Source organism: Labeo rohita, chromosome 15 (genome assembly GCF_022985175.1).
Source record: "Labeo rohita strain BAU-BD-2019 chromosome 15, IGBB_LRoh.1.0, whole genome shotgun sequence".
NCBI classification, from domain to species: domain Eukaryota; kingdom Metazoa; phylum Chordata; class Actinopteri; order Cypriniformes; family Cyprinidae; genus Labeo; species Labeo rohita.
In genome coordinates this window covers 12,459,704-12,478,190 of record NC_066883.1, presented here as the reverse complement: position 1 = coordinate 12,478,190, position 18,487 = coordinate 12,459,704, and the positions used below count along the sequence as shown (strand labels likewise).

Genomic DNA, 18,487 nt, shown 5'->3' with positions numbered 1-18,487 from the left:
TAACAATAAACTGAAAACTGAAACAAAAAGAAGAAAGTCGAAGAGAGCTTGCGCTGTCAGACGTTCACAACAGGTAAGTAAAAATGCTCAAATATCTTGTGTTTCTGACTAGAGTTCACAGTTGGGAGGACTTTACAGTCTTCCTACAGTGTCATTATGTTATGTATACAGAGTGGACCAAGAAATACAAAATATTATGTAAATGCATAACACTGACATTGTTATGTAAAGTTAGTGACACGAGGACTAAGGTTGTGGCATGAAGGAACATACATTAACTGATGCAGTTTTCTGACTTGAGATATTATGTCTTGTTTTGTTATCAAAATGATCAAGTTATCAAAATTGTGTTAGTTTTTGCTTAAAACAAGCAAAAATATCTGCCAATGAAGTACTTTTATATATATATATATATATATATATATATATATATATTAGAAAACTACTTAATATCTTAAGTGATTTTACTTGTCAAGTAAATGCATTTGATTCAGGAATATTTATGTATTTGTACTAGAAAAATACAAAAAAAACTAAATAGGAAAATCCAAATTATTGCAGTGTAGGAAAATTAAGTTTATATGACACTATTATAGTTTTGCTTAATATTTTAAATATTTTCTGATTACATGTTCATTGTATAAACTTTTTAGTCACTTTGTTTTTATTAGTTTTTTATGTCTATATATAGTTTTCGTAAAGTTTTTGTTTATTTAATTTAGTGCTTCAACTTAAACTAAATGAAAATGCGAAATTTGTTTTATTTCAAGTAAAGATAATGTTTTTGTTTGTTTGTTTTAGTTTTAGTTAACTATAACCTTGATTATTAGTTATGGGAAGCAGTTATATTTTGATTTCATATGATTTGGAAAAATTCTATATAGACTATATTATACGTTAAATCACAAATGATTAATAATAATTATCTGAATGTACTCATAAATACAACATACATTATTAATATTACATAAATGTGTCTTGAGTTCTGTTGTCTTTTGATTTGAAGTCTGTACCAACCATCCAAGCAGATCAAATATAAATACACAAGAGACACTGAGTTTGTCAAAAAATTGAGTTTGTTTGAGTTTATAGTTGTACTTAATGTTTGTTGCACCAGAAGACAACATTTTTGTAATGTTCGTTAATGGAGAAACTTAAGTGATAGTTTCAGGGATTTTGATCAGCTACAAAAACAGAAATATTTTAAATGTGATAAAAAATTACACTTTTAAATAAAGGTTCTTTATTGGCATTGATGGTTCCATTAAAAACCTTTAACATCCACGGAACCTTTACATTCCACAAAAGGTTCTTAGCAGTTGAAAAAGGTTCTCTGCACTTTTAAAATGTTCCTCACACTAAAAGAAAATTGTTCTTTTAAGAACTGTTTACTGAAAGGTTCTTTGGCAAACCAACAATAGTTCTTCTATAGCATCACTGCAAAAACATGCTTTTGGAATCTCTATTTTTAAGAGCGTAGATTAAATATGTTGCTGTGGTTGTTTGTGTTGATAGTGGTATTGCGAGATACCTACACTATAAAGACACAACCAAAACTTAAACTTATGGTTTTTCTTCTCAACGGCTTCTACGATCCAGTGAGACCAGATGACACTGAAGGTTGAAGGTGATCCAGGCTATGGCAGCGTGTCTGCTGGAGGTCGATTCACCGATCTGGACAGCTCAGAGAGCGTACCTCTCCTTATCCCTGACATTCAGCAGCGCCAACATGTCTGGAAACCCCTGAGCAAAGAAGAGCTACTGAAATGCGCAGGAGGACCGGGATGGAAGAAGTTTCGCTCTCGTCTGGTGCTTTGTTTCTGGTTTGGTTGGTTGATAATGCTGGGCACTGCAGTCGCAATAATCATTCAGACACCGCGGATGGAGTCTCCTTCACTGCACTGGTGGCAGAGGGACGTGTTTTACCGCCTGCAGCCTGCACTCTTCATGGATGTAGACAGTGACGAGGTCAGCCGTATCAGCAGTAAGTTAATAAAAACATCATTTGCAGTAGTAACAATAATGGTAGATTGCATCTACTGCTGTCAAAATATCCAAACTGTTTATCCAGTCATCCTGGGGCCTAAAATTACTCCTGCATGTCAAAATCTAAGACATTGTTGGGTTTCTAAGCAGTTTCCAGAAACTACAGCACAGAACATTTAACACAATGTCAACACTCATAAAAACAAAGGTTCTCTGACATCTTTCAATATTTATTGAATCTTTCCATTGAACAAAAGATTGTTTATAGAAAAGGTTTTTTTAGATTATTAAAATGTTCCCTACATTAAGATGTTCTTTTTGTATTTTAACCTATATTTAATTGACTTTTGTACAAAGTACAAAGAAAAAAATTCTAATGTTGCCAGTGGCCAACTTTTCATTTTATTTTACAAATATAACCAAATTTAGATTTTCATGGATTTGCAACACACTCCAAAAAAGTTGGGACAGAGGCAAAATGAAAGGAAAAGTGAAAAGGTTATAGAATATCCCACTTAAACTGTTTTGAAGCAGGTGAAATGGAAATAGGTGAGGATATCATGTTCGGGTATAAAAGGAGCATTTCAGTCTTTGCAAGTGAAGTTGGATCATGTCTCATCACTTTGTAATCACAAATTTCACGACAAAAGTGTCAAACAAATCAAAAATCACATTTCTTAATAGAAAACCACAAAGAATTTAGGTCGTTCGCCAACTACCACACATAATATTGTGTAAAGATTCAGGGAATCCAGAGAAATGTCAGTCTGTGTAGGGCAAGGCAAGACACCACAAGTGAGTGTGCATGACTTTTGAGCACTCAGATGGCATTGCATAAGAAACCGTCATGCTGTGGTGTTAAATATAGCCCCATGGGCTCAGGACTTGGGAAACTGCAGTGACGCCATGGGGTTCTCTGATCCAGAGCTCATCTCGGAGATTCAGACTCAAAAAGACAATGGAAATGTGTGCTGTGGTTAGACGAGTCCATGTTCCAGCTTGTTTCTGGGAAAAATGGATGCTGAGTTCTCAGTATCAAAGACCAAAGGGACCATCCAGACTTTCATCATTATGACAGATGCAAACGCAAACGACTGTCATGGTATGAAGGTGCAGAAGAGCAAATGGCATTGGTGACAGGAATATGTGCGAAGGCACCATTGAAATGGAGGCGTGTATTGGAATTGTACAGACACATATAGTACTATCAAGATGACGTCTTTCATAGGAAGTCCATGGTTATTAGATCAAGACAATGCCAGGCCTCCTTCTGCATGTGCTACAACAGCGTGGTTTTGTAGACACAGACTGAATGTACTAGACTGGCCTGCCTGCAGTCCAGATCTGTCGCTTATTGACTGGTGGGCATCTAAAGTTTTTTATCAAACCAGATTGGACAACAATTCTGCTTACAAAGTCTTAGTATCCTCAATTCCCAAATTAAACATTGTAATGGAAAGTTGATGTGACACAGTGTTAAACATGCCTCTGTCCTAACGTTTTTTTGGAGTGTGTTGCAGCCATGAAAATCAAAATTTGGTTATATTTACAAAATAAAATTAAACGTTGGTCACAGAAAACATTGGATCTTTTTTCTTTGTACTTTAGTCAGTTAAATAAAGGTTAAAGAGAATGAACAGATAACATATTCTTAATTTTATGGCATTTCACAAAACATCCCAACTTTTCTGGAATTGGGGTTGTATTTAGTACTACTGATATTCCAATGAATATTAAAAAACAAAAAATTAGAGGGGTCCTATTATGCTCTTTTACAAAGTCTTGATTTTGTTTTGGGGGTGTACTAGAACATGCTCTCATGCTTGGTGGTTATTTTTAACATAATTTACACTGTTACAATAGAGGGTATGCACTGACGCCACTGGGTGGCAAAAGAGCCTTCAGCGTGAATGGATTTATTAGGGAAAATGCGAAAACTTCAGTAAAACAAACGATAATCAGTTTAAACTAAAGGTTGCTGAACTTGATATAATGTTCATAACAACTTAACAAATATCCAGTGGTCAGTGGATATTGATGCAGCCATGAATTGTGTTTTCTAACACTTACATGCGTCTGATTTTGACGTCGGGCAAAATAAATAAAAGCAAATTTGCCTGTGAACTCATTTTGTAAATACAAAATAGGTTGGTCTAAACCCCGGTGATCACTTATATCAATGTTATATATACTGTCACATCATCCAGCTGAAAAACGTATATAGTTTATTTGAATTGCAGCGATTAATTTGCTTCTTTTTTCAGTAGCTTTCAGCAGCCTGTAAAAATATACCTCAGGTTTCTTGTCGAATCTATTTGTACAGTCAATCGCAAAGCTCGTTCTGGTTTTAGAGGTGTTTTGTGTGCTCTGTCGCAGCATTCACATTGAAACCAATGCTGCCATTCAGTCTTTTTGCCACTCAGTGGGCAGAGCCGGACTTTGACGTCACATGCATACCCTTTATACCTTTCTCCCCAGCCAGGCACAAATGCCTCGATTAGTTCCGGGTTTGATGAAGGCCCGCCTTCTGAAAAACAAAATGTGTTGTGATTGGTTAGCTGTCTCCAGGAACATGGTTGGGAACCACTGATCCACACTGTATAATGAATACATTTCTAACCACACACTGGCTCTGACACGGCCACCGGAGCAGATCGAGGCCACTCTAGTCAGTGCTTGTGTTTACACCAGCCGCACCTCTCCATGTGTTTCAACCCCCCATACTGCACACGTCTGCGATGCATTACAGCTCTGACGCTCTAGTCAGTGCTTGTGTTTATACCAGCTGTGCTGCGGCTCATTGAAGCATCCCAGAAGCAGCTCTCCACGCTACATCGCTAATGTTAGGTTAATCGACCATCTTGTCCCTACCCACCCCCCAACCATTTGAATTTCCATAGCCGCCTATGGAAATTCGAATGGTTGAGGGGTGGGTAGGGACGAGATGGTCGATTAGCCTAACATTAGCGATGGAAAAGGTAGCACAATCCTGTTCCATTTATTTTATTCTAATGGGCCACGTTGTCACATCCCAGCACCTGGAAAACCACGCTGCAGTCCAAATTTCAATTTTTTAAAAACAAAATATCAACTTCTGGAGCGGAGATTTGTAGTTTTTTTTTTTTTTTAATGCCCAAACATACACACCACACACTGATAAAAATTCAAAAAGTGAAAAAGCATAATAGGACCCCTTTAAAATGTATTTCATGTTTCAGTTTATTTTTTTTTTTTTTAAATATAATTGCAGTTAAATATATGAATTCTTCCATGTATTTAGTACTACTGATATTGCAATGTATGTAACATACTTTATACATATAGTATACATGTGGTACAGTGACTGAGTGTGAGAAGCACAGAATGGACTGTACAGTTGGGCTAATACATGTAAACAACAATGAAATTCAAGTAGTGAAGCCTGAAATTATCATATATAACTCTCATTCAGGGGTATCAGAGCACCTGCCGTATCTGAAGTCACTGGGGGCCGGGGCAGTGATCCTGGAAGGGTTGTTTCGGCATGACATCTCTCCAACCAACCTGACAGAGATTGACCAAAATCTGGGCACACTTCCACAGTTCACACAACTTATCACAGAAAGCCGCAAAGCAGGTAGGTGTTTTTTTCATTAATAAGGATTCACTTGATTTTATTCTGCTATTTTACTAACATTCTGCCTTTTATAGAAATTAAAAGTGTGTTTTATCTGCATGTAGGTGGAGCAGCTACCTTTTACATTCACTAGATGGCGCTGTTTAGTTATAATGTGTCAGTCTTCTTTAGTCTCACTGTACACTGGTCTCAAAGTATTTGCCAAATCATTGCATTGAAATACCAAAGATATCAAAGTGGCATGTGCAAACTAATTATGCACATTTGTCTTAGCTAATATGAACTAATTACTTGTAACAAACTGCCCCCGGTGATTTATAATTGATATACAGTATGAACGCAGTTCACCTCAAGTTCACACAGTGTCCTTATGCTTTTTGTTTTATCTTTTTTTATATAAAATAATTTTGTACTTGAAATGTGTGCTTTTGTTATCTAATGCAAAGAGAGTCATACATTTTGAGGTGTATCCTAACACTATGGGGGGCTACTGTAAATCCCTTTGTGCTTGTTAAACGATGGTGAATTTTTGCACATAAAAATATTAAGCAATATTAGGCTATACTGGTTGTATTAAAGCAATATTAACTGATCCAGTGGATTTGTATATGGTTCAGGTGTGAGAGTGGTGCTGGACCTTTGTGAGCTGGATCTGTTTGAGCAGGAGTCGGGTAATGAAACCAATGTTTCGTCTGGTCCATCAGAGCACATTCAAGTAAGGAATATTACATATATACTGGATATATATTATGCAAGATATCAAAAAGAGTGCGTAGTGTGGATTGTTTTTTCAACTTTTCGACTCATTGGAAAAACATGTATCTCCAAAAACATATACATATAGGTCACTATATATATCCTCCCAACGTACCCTATAATTACATGGGCAGTTTATTAATTAATAAAGACTTATTTTTGTAAGGTTACTTGCACAATACTATGTTATGAGTCTTATGACCTCAAAACATTTTTACAGCAGTGCATGATTTCTAAACTAAAACAAACATTTGCATCAGACAACCAGCTCCATCGCTTGTCTGATTTAGTAAACTTGCTCGGTAGCTCACCTGGTGCAACACAGAGCGCTTGACTATGAGTCCCATGAAACACAAGTCACGATAATAGAGCGTTAGTAGAAGCTTGTTTATTTGTTAACACCATCAGTTACATTTAGAGAATGGATTTAATGTAGGTGGGACATTATTTTTAAATGTGATGAATGAAAAATATATTATTAGGATTTTGTTTCATGCCAGTATTTCTGCCTACATTTTCCTCTCCAGTACTCATTAAAGTATTGGCTGGAGCATGGCGTATCAGGCTTTGGGATCTGTGACACAGACACAGCCTTCTCTGCAAAGGTAAAACTGTCTGAAAAAACACTGACGTGTCTTGGTTTCTGGAAAATGTGTGTTGGTTTTTCTTGGCAACATGAAGTGGTGGGCCCATGCCTATTGTCTGCTTAAAAGCTGATGTCTATTTATGATTCACAGACCCTAATGGAGTGGAATGTGCTGATGCAAGAGTTTAATTCACAAGATGACGAAAGGTATCATGTTTGTCAGCTGAACTCATACTGGCGATCACACAAAGTCAATTCCTGAAGGATAAAATCCTGTACCGTTTAAACTTGCTTAAGTCTTGGTTACATAAAAGAGGTCTCGTTATCTCATTGTAGAATACTGATGGTGAGGCAAACAGGTAACACTCTTCCAGCACTCAATGCGTCCAGCATTGTTGTTAATGGCTCACTGGTGGAGCTGGTTATAAAGTCACTGATCCCCCCATCACACCATCCGCTATCTCCCGCTGAGGTGGCTGAGGCCATGGAGGCCAGTCTGCAGAAACCACAAGGAGACTGGCCGAGCTGGACCGTGAGTTGACATTTCACTGAACTGACTCTACTGCTTATTGACAGCAAAATCCCCCAAAAATTACTGAATTAAAGCCAATTATTGCTAGCCATGAGACTGCTAAGCTAACATTCCATCATTATACCCTCTAGTTAGCGTGCTAAGTTAATATGGCCGGTGCACATTACTTTGTGTAATCATGGTGTTCAAGAGGGGGTGGAATTCTATAGAGGACTTAATCTTGCGCATTGATTCTTCTACGTAATTTTTCTAAAGATTTATTTTGCTACAGCTCTCAACCTGTGGTTACCCTGTTGAAAAAAACTGCATATGCTGGTTAGGTACAGTCAAACCAAAATTTCTTCAGACACACTTCAACATTTCTCACATCACAGTTTATTCGCTATTGTTTAGTAAATGGTAATAAAATATGACAAGAACTCAGAGTTAAACAGTGCCTGAACAAATTCTTGATAATGTCAATTTACTGGTAGTCCACTGTATGAAGAATTTTTGGGTATAATATGTCACAGTTTACTTTATTTTGCTATCCTCACTTACATAAATGAACTATAGTGTCCCGCACCCACTAGTAAAAAAATATATATCTGGTGTCTGAATCATTTTTGGTTTGACTATGTTTTGAAGCATGGTAGCTGGTTTGAGCTGTTTAAGATGGTCCTTAGTTGGTCATGAGCTGGTTTAAGCTGGTCCTGAGCATATGCAGCTATGTTGCATATGCTGCCCAGGATCAGCTTATACCCAGTTCAGGGCCATCTTAAACCAGCTCATGATCAGCTAAAGACCAGCTTAAACCAGCTACCATGCTTTAAAACATACCTAACTAGCATATTTTGCTCAGGACCATTTTATAACCAGTTTAGGACCAGTTTAAACTAGCTCATGACCAACTAAGGACCAGCTTAAACAATCTCAAACCAGCTACCATGCTTTAAAACAGAACTAACCAGCTTATGTTGATCAGGACCATCTTAAGACCAGTTTAAACTAGCTCATGACCAACTGGACCCATTTAAACCAGCTCAAACCAGCTACCACGCTTCAAAACATACCTAACCAGCATTTGTTGATCGGGACCATCTTAGGACCTGTTTTAAACTAGCTCATGACCAACTAAGAGCCAGCTTAAACCAGCTACCATGCTTCAAAACATACCTAACCAGTTTATGTTGATCAGAACCAGTTTAAGACCAGTTTAAACCACCTCATGACCAGCTAAGGACCATCTTAAACCAGCGCAAACCAGCTACCATGCTTCAAAACATACCTAACCAGCATGCGTTGATCAGGACCAGCTTAGGACCACTTTTAAACTAGCTCATGACCAACTAAGAGCCAGCTTAAACCAGCTACCATGCTTCAAAAGATATCTAACCAGCATATGTTGCTTAGGACCAGCATATAATCAGCTCAGGACCAGCTAAAGACCCGCTTAAACCAGCTCAAACCAGCTACCATGCTTCAAAACATACCTAACCAGCATATGTTGCTCAGGACCAGCTTAGGACCTGTTTAACCTAGCTCATGACCAACTAAAGACCCGCTTAAACCAGCTCTAACCAGCTACCATGCTTCAAAACATACCTAACCAGCATTTGTTGATCAGGACCATCTTAGGACCTGTTTTAAACTAGCTCATGACCAACTAAGAGCCAGCTTAAACCAGCTACCATGCTTCAAAACATACCTAACCAGCATATGTTGCTCAAGACCAGCAAATAATCAGCTCAGGACCATCTTAAACCACCTCATGACCAACTAAAGACCAACTTAAACCAGCTCTAACCAGCTACCATGCTTCAAAACATACCTAACCAGCATATGTTGCTCAGGACAAGCTTAGGACCTGTTAAACTAGCTCATGACCAACTAAAGACCAGCTTAAACAAGCTCAAACTGGCTACCATGCTTCAAAACATACTTAGCCAGCATATGTTGCTCAGGACCAGCATATAACCAGCTCAGGACCATCTTAAACCATCTCATGACCAACTAAGGACCATCTTAAACCAGCTCATGATCAATTAAAGACCATCTTAAACCAGTTTAAAAAAGCTACCATGATTTAAAACATACCTTACCAGCATATGTTGTTCAGGACCAGCTTATAAACAGTTTACAACTAGTTTAAACCAGGTACCATGCTTCAAAACATACCTAATCAGCTTATGTTGCTCAGGAACAGCTTATAACCAGCTCATGATCAGCTTAAACCAGCTTATGACCTACTAAAGACCAGCTTAAACCAGCTACCATGCTTTAAAATATAACTAACCAGTATATGTTGCTCAGGACCATCATATATACAGCTCAGGGCCAGCTTAAACCAGCTCATGACTAACTAAAGACCAGCTTAAACCAGTTAAAACCAGCTACCATGCTTCAGAACATACCTGATCAGCATGCTGTTTTTTTTCTATGGGGTACAAGTATTGTTTTTTTCCGGTAGTAAAACAGGTGGACTTGCTATTGGGCATAATAAGCAGGCTAACATGCAACGCTTCATTATTGTTTTATACTGAATCATTTTATATTTCACATTTGCTTTTTATCTGGCAGAAGAATTTGGCAAATCCATGATCATGGTCTCATTTTTGTGACGCATCAAACTGGAACACCTGTATTTACAGTAAATAAGACTAGTGTAAATCATAGTAGCATGAGTTAACTAGAGAAAATGAACAACATGTAGAATGCAGTTTGATTTATGGTTTAGTGAACCATGATACAACTTTCATAGAGAGAATTTATATTATTTTATACAATAAGTAACTATATTGATGTGTCGTTCATCAAGAATTTACTTTTAAAAAAAAGGTAAAAATCATGGAAAAGTTATGGCAATACATTGGTCAAAAGCAGTACATTTTGATGACTTAATGCTTCTGGCCAATAATGCATTGAACATTGAACGTTGAATAATGCATTTTGATCCACAGAAACCATGTTTATCACTGCTGTTTTTAAAGCAGTCTGAATTAAATTTTTTATAAGACAAGTTTCTGAAAATCCTGTATGCTTTGTATGCAATGTCACATGTGTTTGCACCAATCACAGGTGGGTGGAGGAGTACCATGGGAGCTTCAGAGAGCAATTCTAGTCCTGATCATGACTTTACCTGGGACGCCCATCATCAAATATGGAGATGAGGTCAATCCAGTTCAGGTGAGATGAGAAAACCATCTTCACATACCATTGCTGTAATTACAGTTTGAAATGCACTCTTAAAAATAAAGGTTCTTTATTGGCATCTCTGGTTCCACGAAGAACCTTAAACATCTATGGAAGCTTCCCATTGCGCAAAAGGTTCTTTATAGTGGAAAAGGTTGATGTTCTTCACACTGAGGGAAAAATGGTTCTTTTAAGAACTTTTCACTCAAGGAACCCAAAATGATTCTTTGAAGTGATGGCATCACTTTTGGAACCTTTATTTTTAAGAGTTTAGGCCTTTTTGAATCTGGTTGTTTGAATTTGAATGTTCTGGATGATTATGGGTCAATGAAAGTTTTGTGGTATGATATTTCTATTTCTATTAAAAATACATTCTCAGGATCTGGATCAGTTGAATCAACCTCTAGCCCTCTTCCATTCTCTGAGTCAGTCGCGTGCCCGTGAAGAGGCTCTACACTTTGGCCGATTCACCTTTCTTTCCTTCAATGCCAGCATGTCATCCTCCAGCCTCAATTCTACAGCCACACCTCCTTTAGCTTTCCTGCGCTCATGGGGCTGCGTTCACTTCCTGGTCCTATTTAATTTGGGTTCTGAACCTCACACTCTGGACCCGGACTGGGCTCCCAGCCTACCTGAAGGTGGGGTGTTTGTAACCAGCACAGGTCTTGACCGATTAGGCCCTGTGTCTCTAAGATCAATAAAAATGCAGCCACATGAGGCCATTGTCATAAAATTGTTTGAATCTGACAATTTTTAAGATAGAACGGCTTGTGTTTGCTTATTAATTAAAGTGAGTTAAAGTCAAAAGTTTAAATAGACCTTGTTAATTATTTTACCATAGAGGCATCGTACAAAATGCATGTTATTAGCTCATATGCAACTATTACAGATGGTTAAAACGCTCACTGATGGGGGTGTAAACTTTTGAACAGAATAATGATGTGTACATTTTTCTTGTTTTGCCTGAATATTTTTTTCTTTTCTTTTTTTTTTTTTTAATTTAGTACTGTATTTACATGTTTCCCAGAAGGCAAAATAAGTTAAATTTACTCTGATCTTCAAGTTCAAAAAGTTTTCACCCCCAGTTCTTAATGCATTTTTTTCTGATGGATAGAAAGGGTTCAAATGCACAAAAATGCTGCAAAACCAAAGATTTTGTGGGCCTAAAGAATTTTTCTGAAGAACAGCAAGCAGTTTCATTTTGCAGATTCTGCAAGGTTTATGTAAACTTGTGACTTCAACTGTATACTAATGATGTTTATTTTGGTTAATTAAGAGTAAGTATTATTAAGTATTTATACAACTAAATAACAATGAATAAATATTGGCAGTGGGAATGCACTGCACTTTGTTCCTTTGCAAATAATCTAATAAAGAGAAATTAATACAAATTTAAATTACTGAATTGTTTATATTAAAATGGGAACCTTTTTCCCCTTATTTATTTTTGCTACTTTTCAGATACTGTGTATATATAATATTAGCACATTTACAATGCATTTTTTTTATTAAAAAGTAATGTCTTTCTTTAGAATCAAGAAGTGTTCAAGGTGTCAGCAAAGAACTTAAGCTGAAATAAGATGTGATGTATTATTTAAATGTGAGAGATTTTTTAAGTTTAAAAAAAAAAAAAACTCTCTTATGCTCACCAACACTACATTTAAAGTGATGTGCAAATATTATTTAATTGTGTGTGTTAGGATACATACGTTGCTAGTAATTTATTATTATTATTATGATTTTTTGCTATTATAATTTACTATAATAATTTTTTTTACTATTATACTATTATAAAGGCATAATGTTCCATCGCAGAATACCATAGAATATATATAATAAATATATTTATATTTGTTGTTTTTCAGAAAGATTTTATTTTCTAAATGGCCAAAATAACCATCTTGATTCAATAAACTTCCAGGGATCAAATGGACTCTTACCTCTGCACATTATGTGTTGTAATACAGATGAGAACAATCTTAGCATTCTTACCAGAATGGAACAGAACATTTTGCTCAATTATTTTATTTTATTTATTTATTTATTTTTTATTTTTTTCATTTCTAATAAAGCCAGGGCAGAGAGCAAGACTTTCTTTGGGGTTTCTCTATAACATTACACTTGACTGGTTATTCATATGCTAAATGAATCAAATCAGACGTTCATAAATCAAAAATGTTGTGGTGGGAAGCAATTCCTCTGTGACAAAACACTCCAGTATGCCATCTGCAAATGATTATAGATGACAAAATTCAGTACATAGAAATAAATCAATTACTTTTGATTTGCTTAACTTTTTGAGTCATATTACAACACGGTGTTATGTTATGAATCAAGAAAAGGATAATCATACATGAATCCAAAACATTTTTCAATTTCAAGCTCTAAAGAAACAGCAAGCACCTCTCCCTCTAAGCTTTGCATTCTCTGTAGGTCATACAAAAAAGAAAAAATGCTGTAGAATGTGACTGTACAGTAAATACAATATGTATTAAAAACTGTTAACACGTTGTCATAATGTGAAAAGCAGTTGCTCAGCTATACAAACAGTCACTGCATAAACAAGTTCTGACACGTCTAGTGTATGTTGTGCATTAAGTGCTCAGTGAGATCCGTTTTTGGATTATTCCTGCACTCTGCCGTTCCAGACCAAAACGTCAATTTACCCTGTAAATCAATATCACTTTGAAATTAAAAACCGCATTTTCACAAACATGCATGAGACTAGAGCCTTAGTTCATCATTCAGAGATTCTCAGATTTTACGTGTCCTTAAACCAACACACGCCCTTATTTGGATGTATTAATCGAAATGGACTGGTCCCTTGAGGAAATTTGTTTACAATGTGTCCAAAATGCTGAAACATATTTGGCCTGTTAGCATTATCCTCCTGTGTCCCAGTTGATTGTTTTTGTTCTTCTGTAACTAAGCTGCAGCTGCAGAAATTGTATTACTGTCAATACAACAGACGAACACCCTCATACACCTACCCAGCACTGGGTCAGTGTAACCCAATGATGGGTAGTCCGTGCTAGACCGGTTAAAACTGGATACATTTGTCAGCAGTCAGCGGTGTTCTGTCCTGAGAGAAAACTTGACTGACGTGAAACTTCCGGAATGAAATTAAGATTTATTACATTGTATTCCTATCACATTATTACTATATACATAAGAAAACATGTAGTCTGAGTTTTTTTTTTTTTTTTTTTTTATATACGTCCCAGCTAACTTCTGCTTGGAACGTTAGCCTTCTACACTGACCAAAATTATAAATACAACACTTTTGTTTTTGCTCCCATTTTTCATGAGCTGAACTTAAAGATCTAAGACTTTTTCTATGTACACAAAAGGCCTTTTTCTCTCAAATATTGTTCACAAATCTGTCTAAATCTGTGTTAGTGAGCATTTCTCCTTTGCCGAGATAATCCATCCACCTCACAGGTGTGGCATATCAAGATGCTGATTAGACAGCATGATTATTGCACAGATGTGCCTTAGGCTGGCCACAATAAAAGGCCACTCTAAAATGTGCGCTTTTATCACACAGCACAAAGTGACCAGGTCTAAACAGGCCCAAAAGCTGGGTAAAGATAACCCAGCATGTGCTGGGTTGCCAAATAACCCAGAAATGGTTATTTTTAACCCAACATTTTTTTAGGAGAAAAGAAACTTAGACAAGTCTCTCATGATTTCATCTTCTACATTACAGTTGGCCCCCAAAATAAAGCATAATGTATGTCATGCCCATTTTTGTACTTCATATGTACACAAATTGTGTTAAAAATCAGGAAAATTAAATGTTAAAATAAACACCTTTTAAAAATGCTCATTTAAAAATGCTATATATTAATGAAATTTTGTGTGAAACCTAAAAACTGATTTGTAAATGAAAAATATGCCATAAGTCTACAATCAAATCCAAAAATCTACAGATAAAATACAATACAATAAATGATCATGTTTTTCTGGATTTTATGAGGGTTTACAGGGTGGAGGGCTTTTAGTTTTGGTTTTTGGGTGGGCCTACAAGCTAAATTAAAAAAAATAAAATTGTCTTTTGCTACAACACATCATTCTACGATTCTTCTTTTTTAATTATTTAAACAACGTGTACTTAATTTCACTTTGAATATTTTACATTTTTATCTAAATACTTTGATTTAGGTTTTTAAGGAAATACAGTACATTCAGCTTTCATATCAGATGTAGCAAAACAGCATGACAATCTATTGGGAAGGAAGAGCGATGACACTTTTATCCCTGTTATATTCTTTCCATTAACTGTGTTTAAAGTTGGATGCATATAAAAGAATGAGCAATCTGGTTTGTTGTGTCATTGACCGTGATGATTTTTGTTGCCACTCTACACGTTTCCAAACAATGAGAGTGAACTCTGATTCATTTGCTAAATGTGTTTTCAATTGATTTGTAGGGAGGTAACAGTTTAGTGAATGAGATAATGCACATTTTCAGAAATGCGAATTTCAGCCAAAACAAGTAATAAATTATAGTTCACATGTGGAATTTTTAATTGCAGTAGCATTATTCATGTTTTATTCAGATGAAAGATTTCTCAACCACTTTTAGGGGGAGATAAACATCTGGTTTAACAAACCAGCAACACCAAAGATAATTTCATATAGATTGTAAATAAATACTTTCATTGATTTGCCCTTGAGGACCAAAATGAAGCTATGAAGCAAAAGAGGCCTGTCTGAACAAAACCAAGGGTTTGCATGAGACACATTTATGGGTGATTTTCGCCTTGAGTGTGTTAGTAATACAGTGCCATAAATTTTCCCCACTGAGGGGAGACTTAATCTCATATCCGCTTTTCCAAATCTACTTTGAGCTTGCTATTCTGCCCACAAAGAAACATTTTCATGAAGTCTTTAGGGCGAAGCCATATTCCTGAAGAGGCTGACAGCCTAATCCCAGATTTTTAGGAGTGCTGAGATAAAAGTCCTAAGATCTTTTTGCTTTAAGGTTAATTGCGAGGTTGTCGATATTCTGTTTATAGCTGTGTTGTTCTGGTAGTGGTTACCAGGCAAACTGGAATCTGGTTTGTCATAAGCAGAAGATCAGATCAAGGATGAGACGTGGAAGGAAGCCAAGTACGGTTGCAGTCTTTCTCTCTCTCCCTTCGGCATGACCCTAAGAACTGTTTTAAAAGAATTTTTTTTTTTTCTAAACATTCCTCACACAAAAGGAAAAAAAGGAAATCCAGAAAATGAAAGACAGTGGAATTTCCTATACAGCATTTACACCAAACGTTCCCATACTTTTTAAAGAGATTAAACTTCAGCTATTTAGAAAGAGACTGTTTGGATTACTGTGAACTGAGATGCAGATATAAAGAGCCAAGGAACTTTCACCTTAAAAGTAATCACCTTTCAACTTCAGAGTGGCGTGTGGTGAGACTCTTCAAACGCTTGAAGGGGTGACAGAAATTGTGATGGCAAAAAAGATACAACTTCATTTCACCATTTCAATAAAAACATTATGTATTTAATAAATAAATTCCTTATTCCTCTCTGACAGAAAGTGTCAAAACTGTTTTTTTTTCCCACAGTGCATAACTATCATTTCCAGTCAAAACACATTTCACATCCCTGGTGAAAAAAACAGCATATGGTGGTTAGGTATGTTTTGATGTTGGTTTAAGCTGGTCCTTAGCTGGTTTAAGCTGGTCCTTAGCTGGTTTATGCTGGTCCTTAGCTGGTTTAAGATGGTCCTTAGCTGGTTTATGCTGGTCCTTTGCTGGTTTATGTTGGTCATGTTTCTCAAGGACCAGCATAAACCAGCTAAGGACCAGCTTAAAGCAGCATCAAAACATACCTAACCAGCATCCCAGCATCAAAACGATTCAGTGTTTCCCGAAACCATAGTTCAAACGAACATTCGCAAACAGCGTCATAAACCCTGGTGAAAAAAACAGCATATGCTGGTTAGGTATGTTTTGATGCTGGGTTTAAGCTGGTCCTTTGCTGGTTTATGCTGGGCATAACCAGTCAAGGACCAGCATAAACCAGCAAAGGACCAGCTTAAACCAGCATCAAAACATACCTAACCAGCATCCCAGCATCAAAACATACCTACCAGCATATGCTGGAAAGTTATGTGGTTGGAACTACAGAAGCATAGTTTCTAGTTAGTAAGACATATGGGCTCAATAAATTATGCTCTTGGGCACAATAAGCAAGCTAACATGCGGTACAATCTATATCTTCCACTCGATCTAAATATAAATGCATTTTAATCTATTTATTTTTAAGATTCCTCTGCAAGCGACGTTTTTGAATACTGCGCATGAATATGGGAACGCCGGAGCATGACATAAGAGAGAACTTGGGATGAATCAAACATCAAATAAAGCGAAATGACATGGGGAAAAAAAATAGTAAATTAGTCATCAGGTGCCATGTTTAATATAGCTGCATTTTAAAGATCTCTAATAAGTTAAATAGCATAAATTATTACTCACTGACATCATTAACAATGGCCAAGCAGTGTAGTATATGATGACCTTTTTTAGTAAATATAACCAGAAACTATTTGAAAAATTAAGTTTATACTGTAGTAAACAATACGCAAGTATTGTTTTTATCTATGGGATGTTTTTCATGTCCGTGGGTTGAAGAGACCCCAATAACATGATACTTAGCCCCTGAAAAGTGTCTCTCACACTGTACCACAGCAACATTAAAATAGTGTAGATTCATTTAACATTAATATTTGGGGCATGCAAGTTATTTGACATATTTGAACATTAAAAAAAAAAAAAAAAGTAACACAGTTACTTTCCCTGGTAATTTGCTACTTTTTTGATGATGTAACTTAGTTACTAACTCTTAGGTACTAACTTAAGTTACTATTTGTGAGAAGTAACTAGTAACTATAACTAATTACTTTTTTAAAGTAACGCCCAACACTGCTAAATACTGTACCTCTCTCAGACATCTGCAACACATCAGTGCTTCTCTTAGACCTCATCTTTAAAAAAGCAACCATTGTTCACTTAAACAAGCATTGATTTGTCTCTGATTTCTGGCAATTGTCTGCAATCTCCATTAACTCTTGATAAGAGTCAAAGCTAAAATTGTGTAGTGCACATAGGCATTGGTTTCCCATGTACAAAAACAAAAACAAAAAACTATGCCAGAATTAGTATACTTCAAATGCAATAAGGCTTACTGATATAAAATTATAATTAAACTTTATTTGGAGTATACGATCGGTTATTTTCATTTAAAAAAAATACAATTTAAATACTTTTTAATCTCAAACGTTTGTCTTGTCTTGCTCTCCCTGAACTCTGTGTATTCTGACTCAAGACAGTTAGGGTATGTTGAAAAACTCCAATTGCATTTTCTCCCTCAACTTCAACAATCATTTCAAAATCATCCTACATCGCTGCAGAAGTACCGACACAGTCTTTGCAAAGTGAACATGCAAAGAAGATCAAACACCCTTAACAGAAAAGGTAAAACAGCGATATAAGACAATTTTGAAGTTGAGGGAGAACATGAGATGGGAGTTTTTTGACTTAAAACAGTCCAGGCAGAGTAAGATAAGATGAGCATTTGACATTAAAAAGTATATAAATTGTGTTATTTTTATGAAAATAACCGATCCTTACGCTAGATAAGACCTTTCTTTCTCGGCTGGGATCGCTTACAAACGCATTTGGGATCGTTTGAAGCCGCATTTAAACTGCATTTTGGAAGTGCAAAATCGAGGCACCATATCAGTCCATTATATGGAGAAAGATCCTGAAATATTTTCCTCAAAAAACATAATTTCTTTACGACTGAAAAAAGAAAGACATGAACATCTTGGA

At 36.2% G+C, this 18,487-nt stretch overlaps 1 protein-coding gene across 2 annotated transcripts; it reads left to right on the top strand.

The window, feature by feature from the left end:
• The first annotated feature begins 11 nt into the window (after positions 1-11).
• Positions 12-12,019, top strand: si:dkey-202g17.3 (4F2 cell-surface antigen heavy chain). 2 transcript variants are annotated; one of them, XM_051129764.1, is made up of 9 exons: positions 12-73; positions 1,600-1,984; positions 5,438-5,602; positions 6,220-6,317; positions 6,886-6,963; positions 7,096-7,151; positions 7,281-7,476; positions 10,534-10,641; positions 11,027-12,019. In XM_051129764.1, the coding sequence occupies exons 2-9, from the start codon at positions 1,609-1,611 to the stop codon at positions 11,402-11,404; spliced, it is 1,455 nt and encodes a 484-aa protein (XP_050985721.1). In that variant the 5' UTR covers positions 12-73; positions 1,600-1,608; the 3' UTR covers positions 11,405-12,019. The 2 variants fall into 2 exon arrangements, with proteins under 2 accessions (XP_050985721.1, XP_050985720.1); XM_051129763.1 differs by lacking the exon at positions 12-73 and having other exon boundaries at positions 1,590-1,984.
• Positions 12,020-18,487: the final 6,468 nt, after the last annotated feature.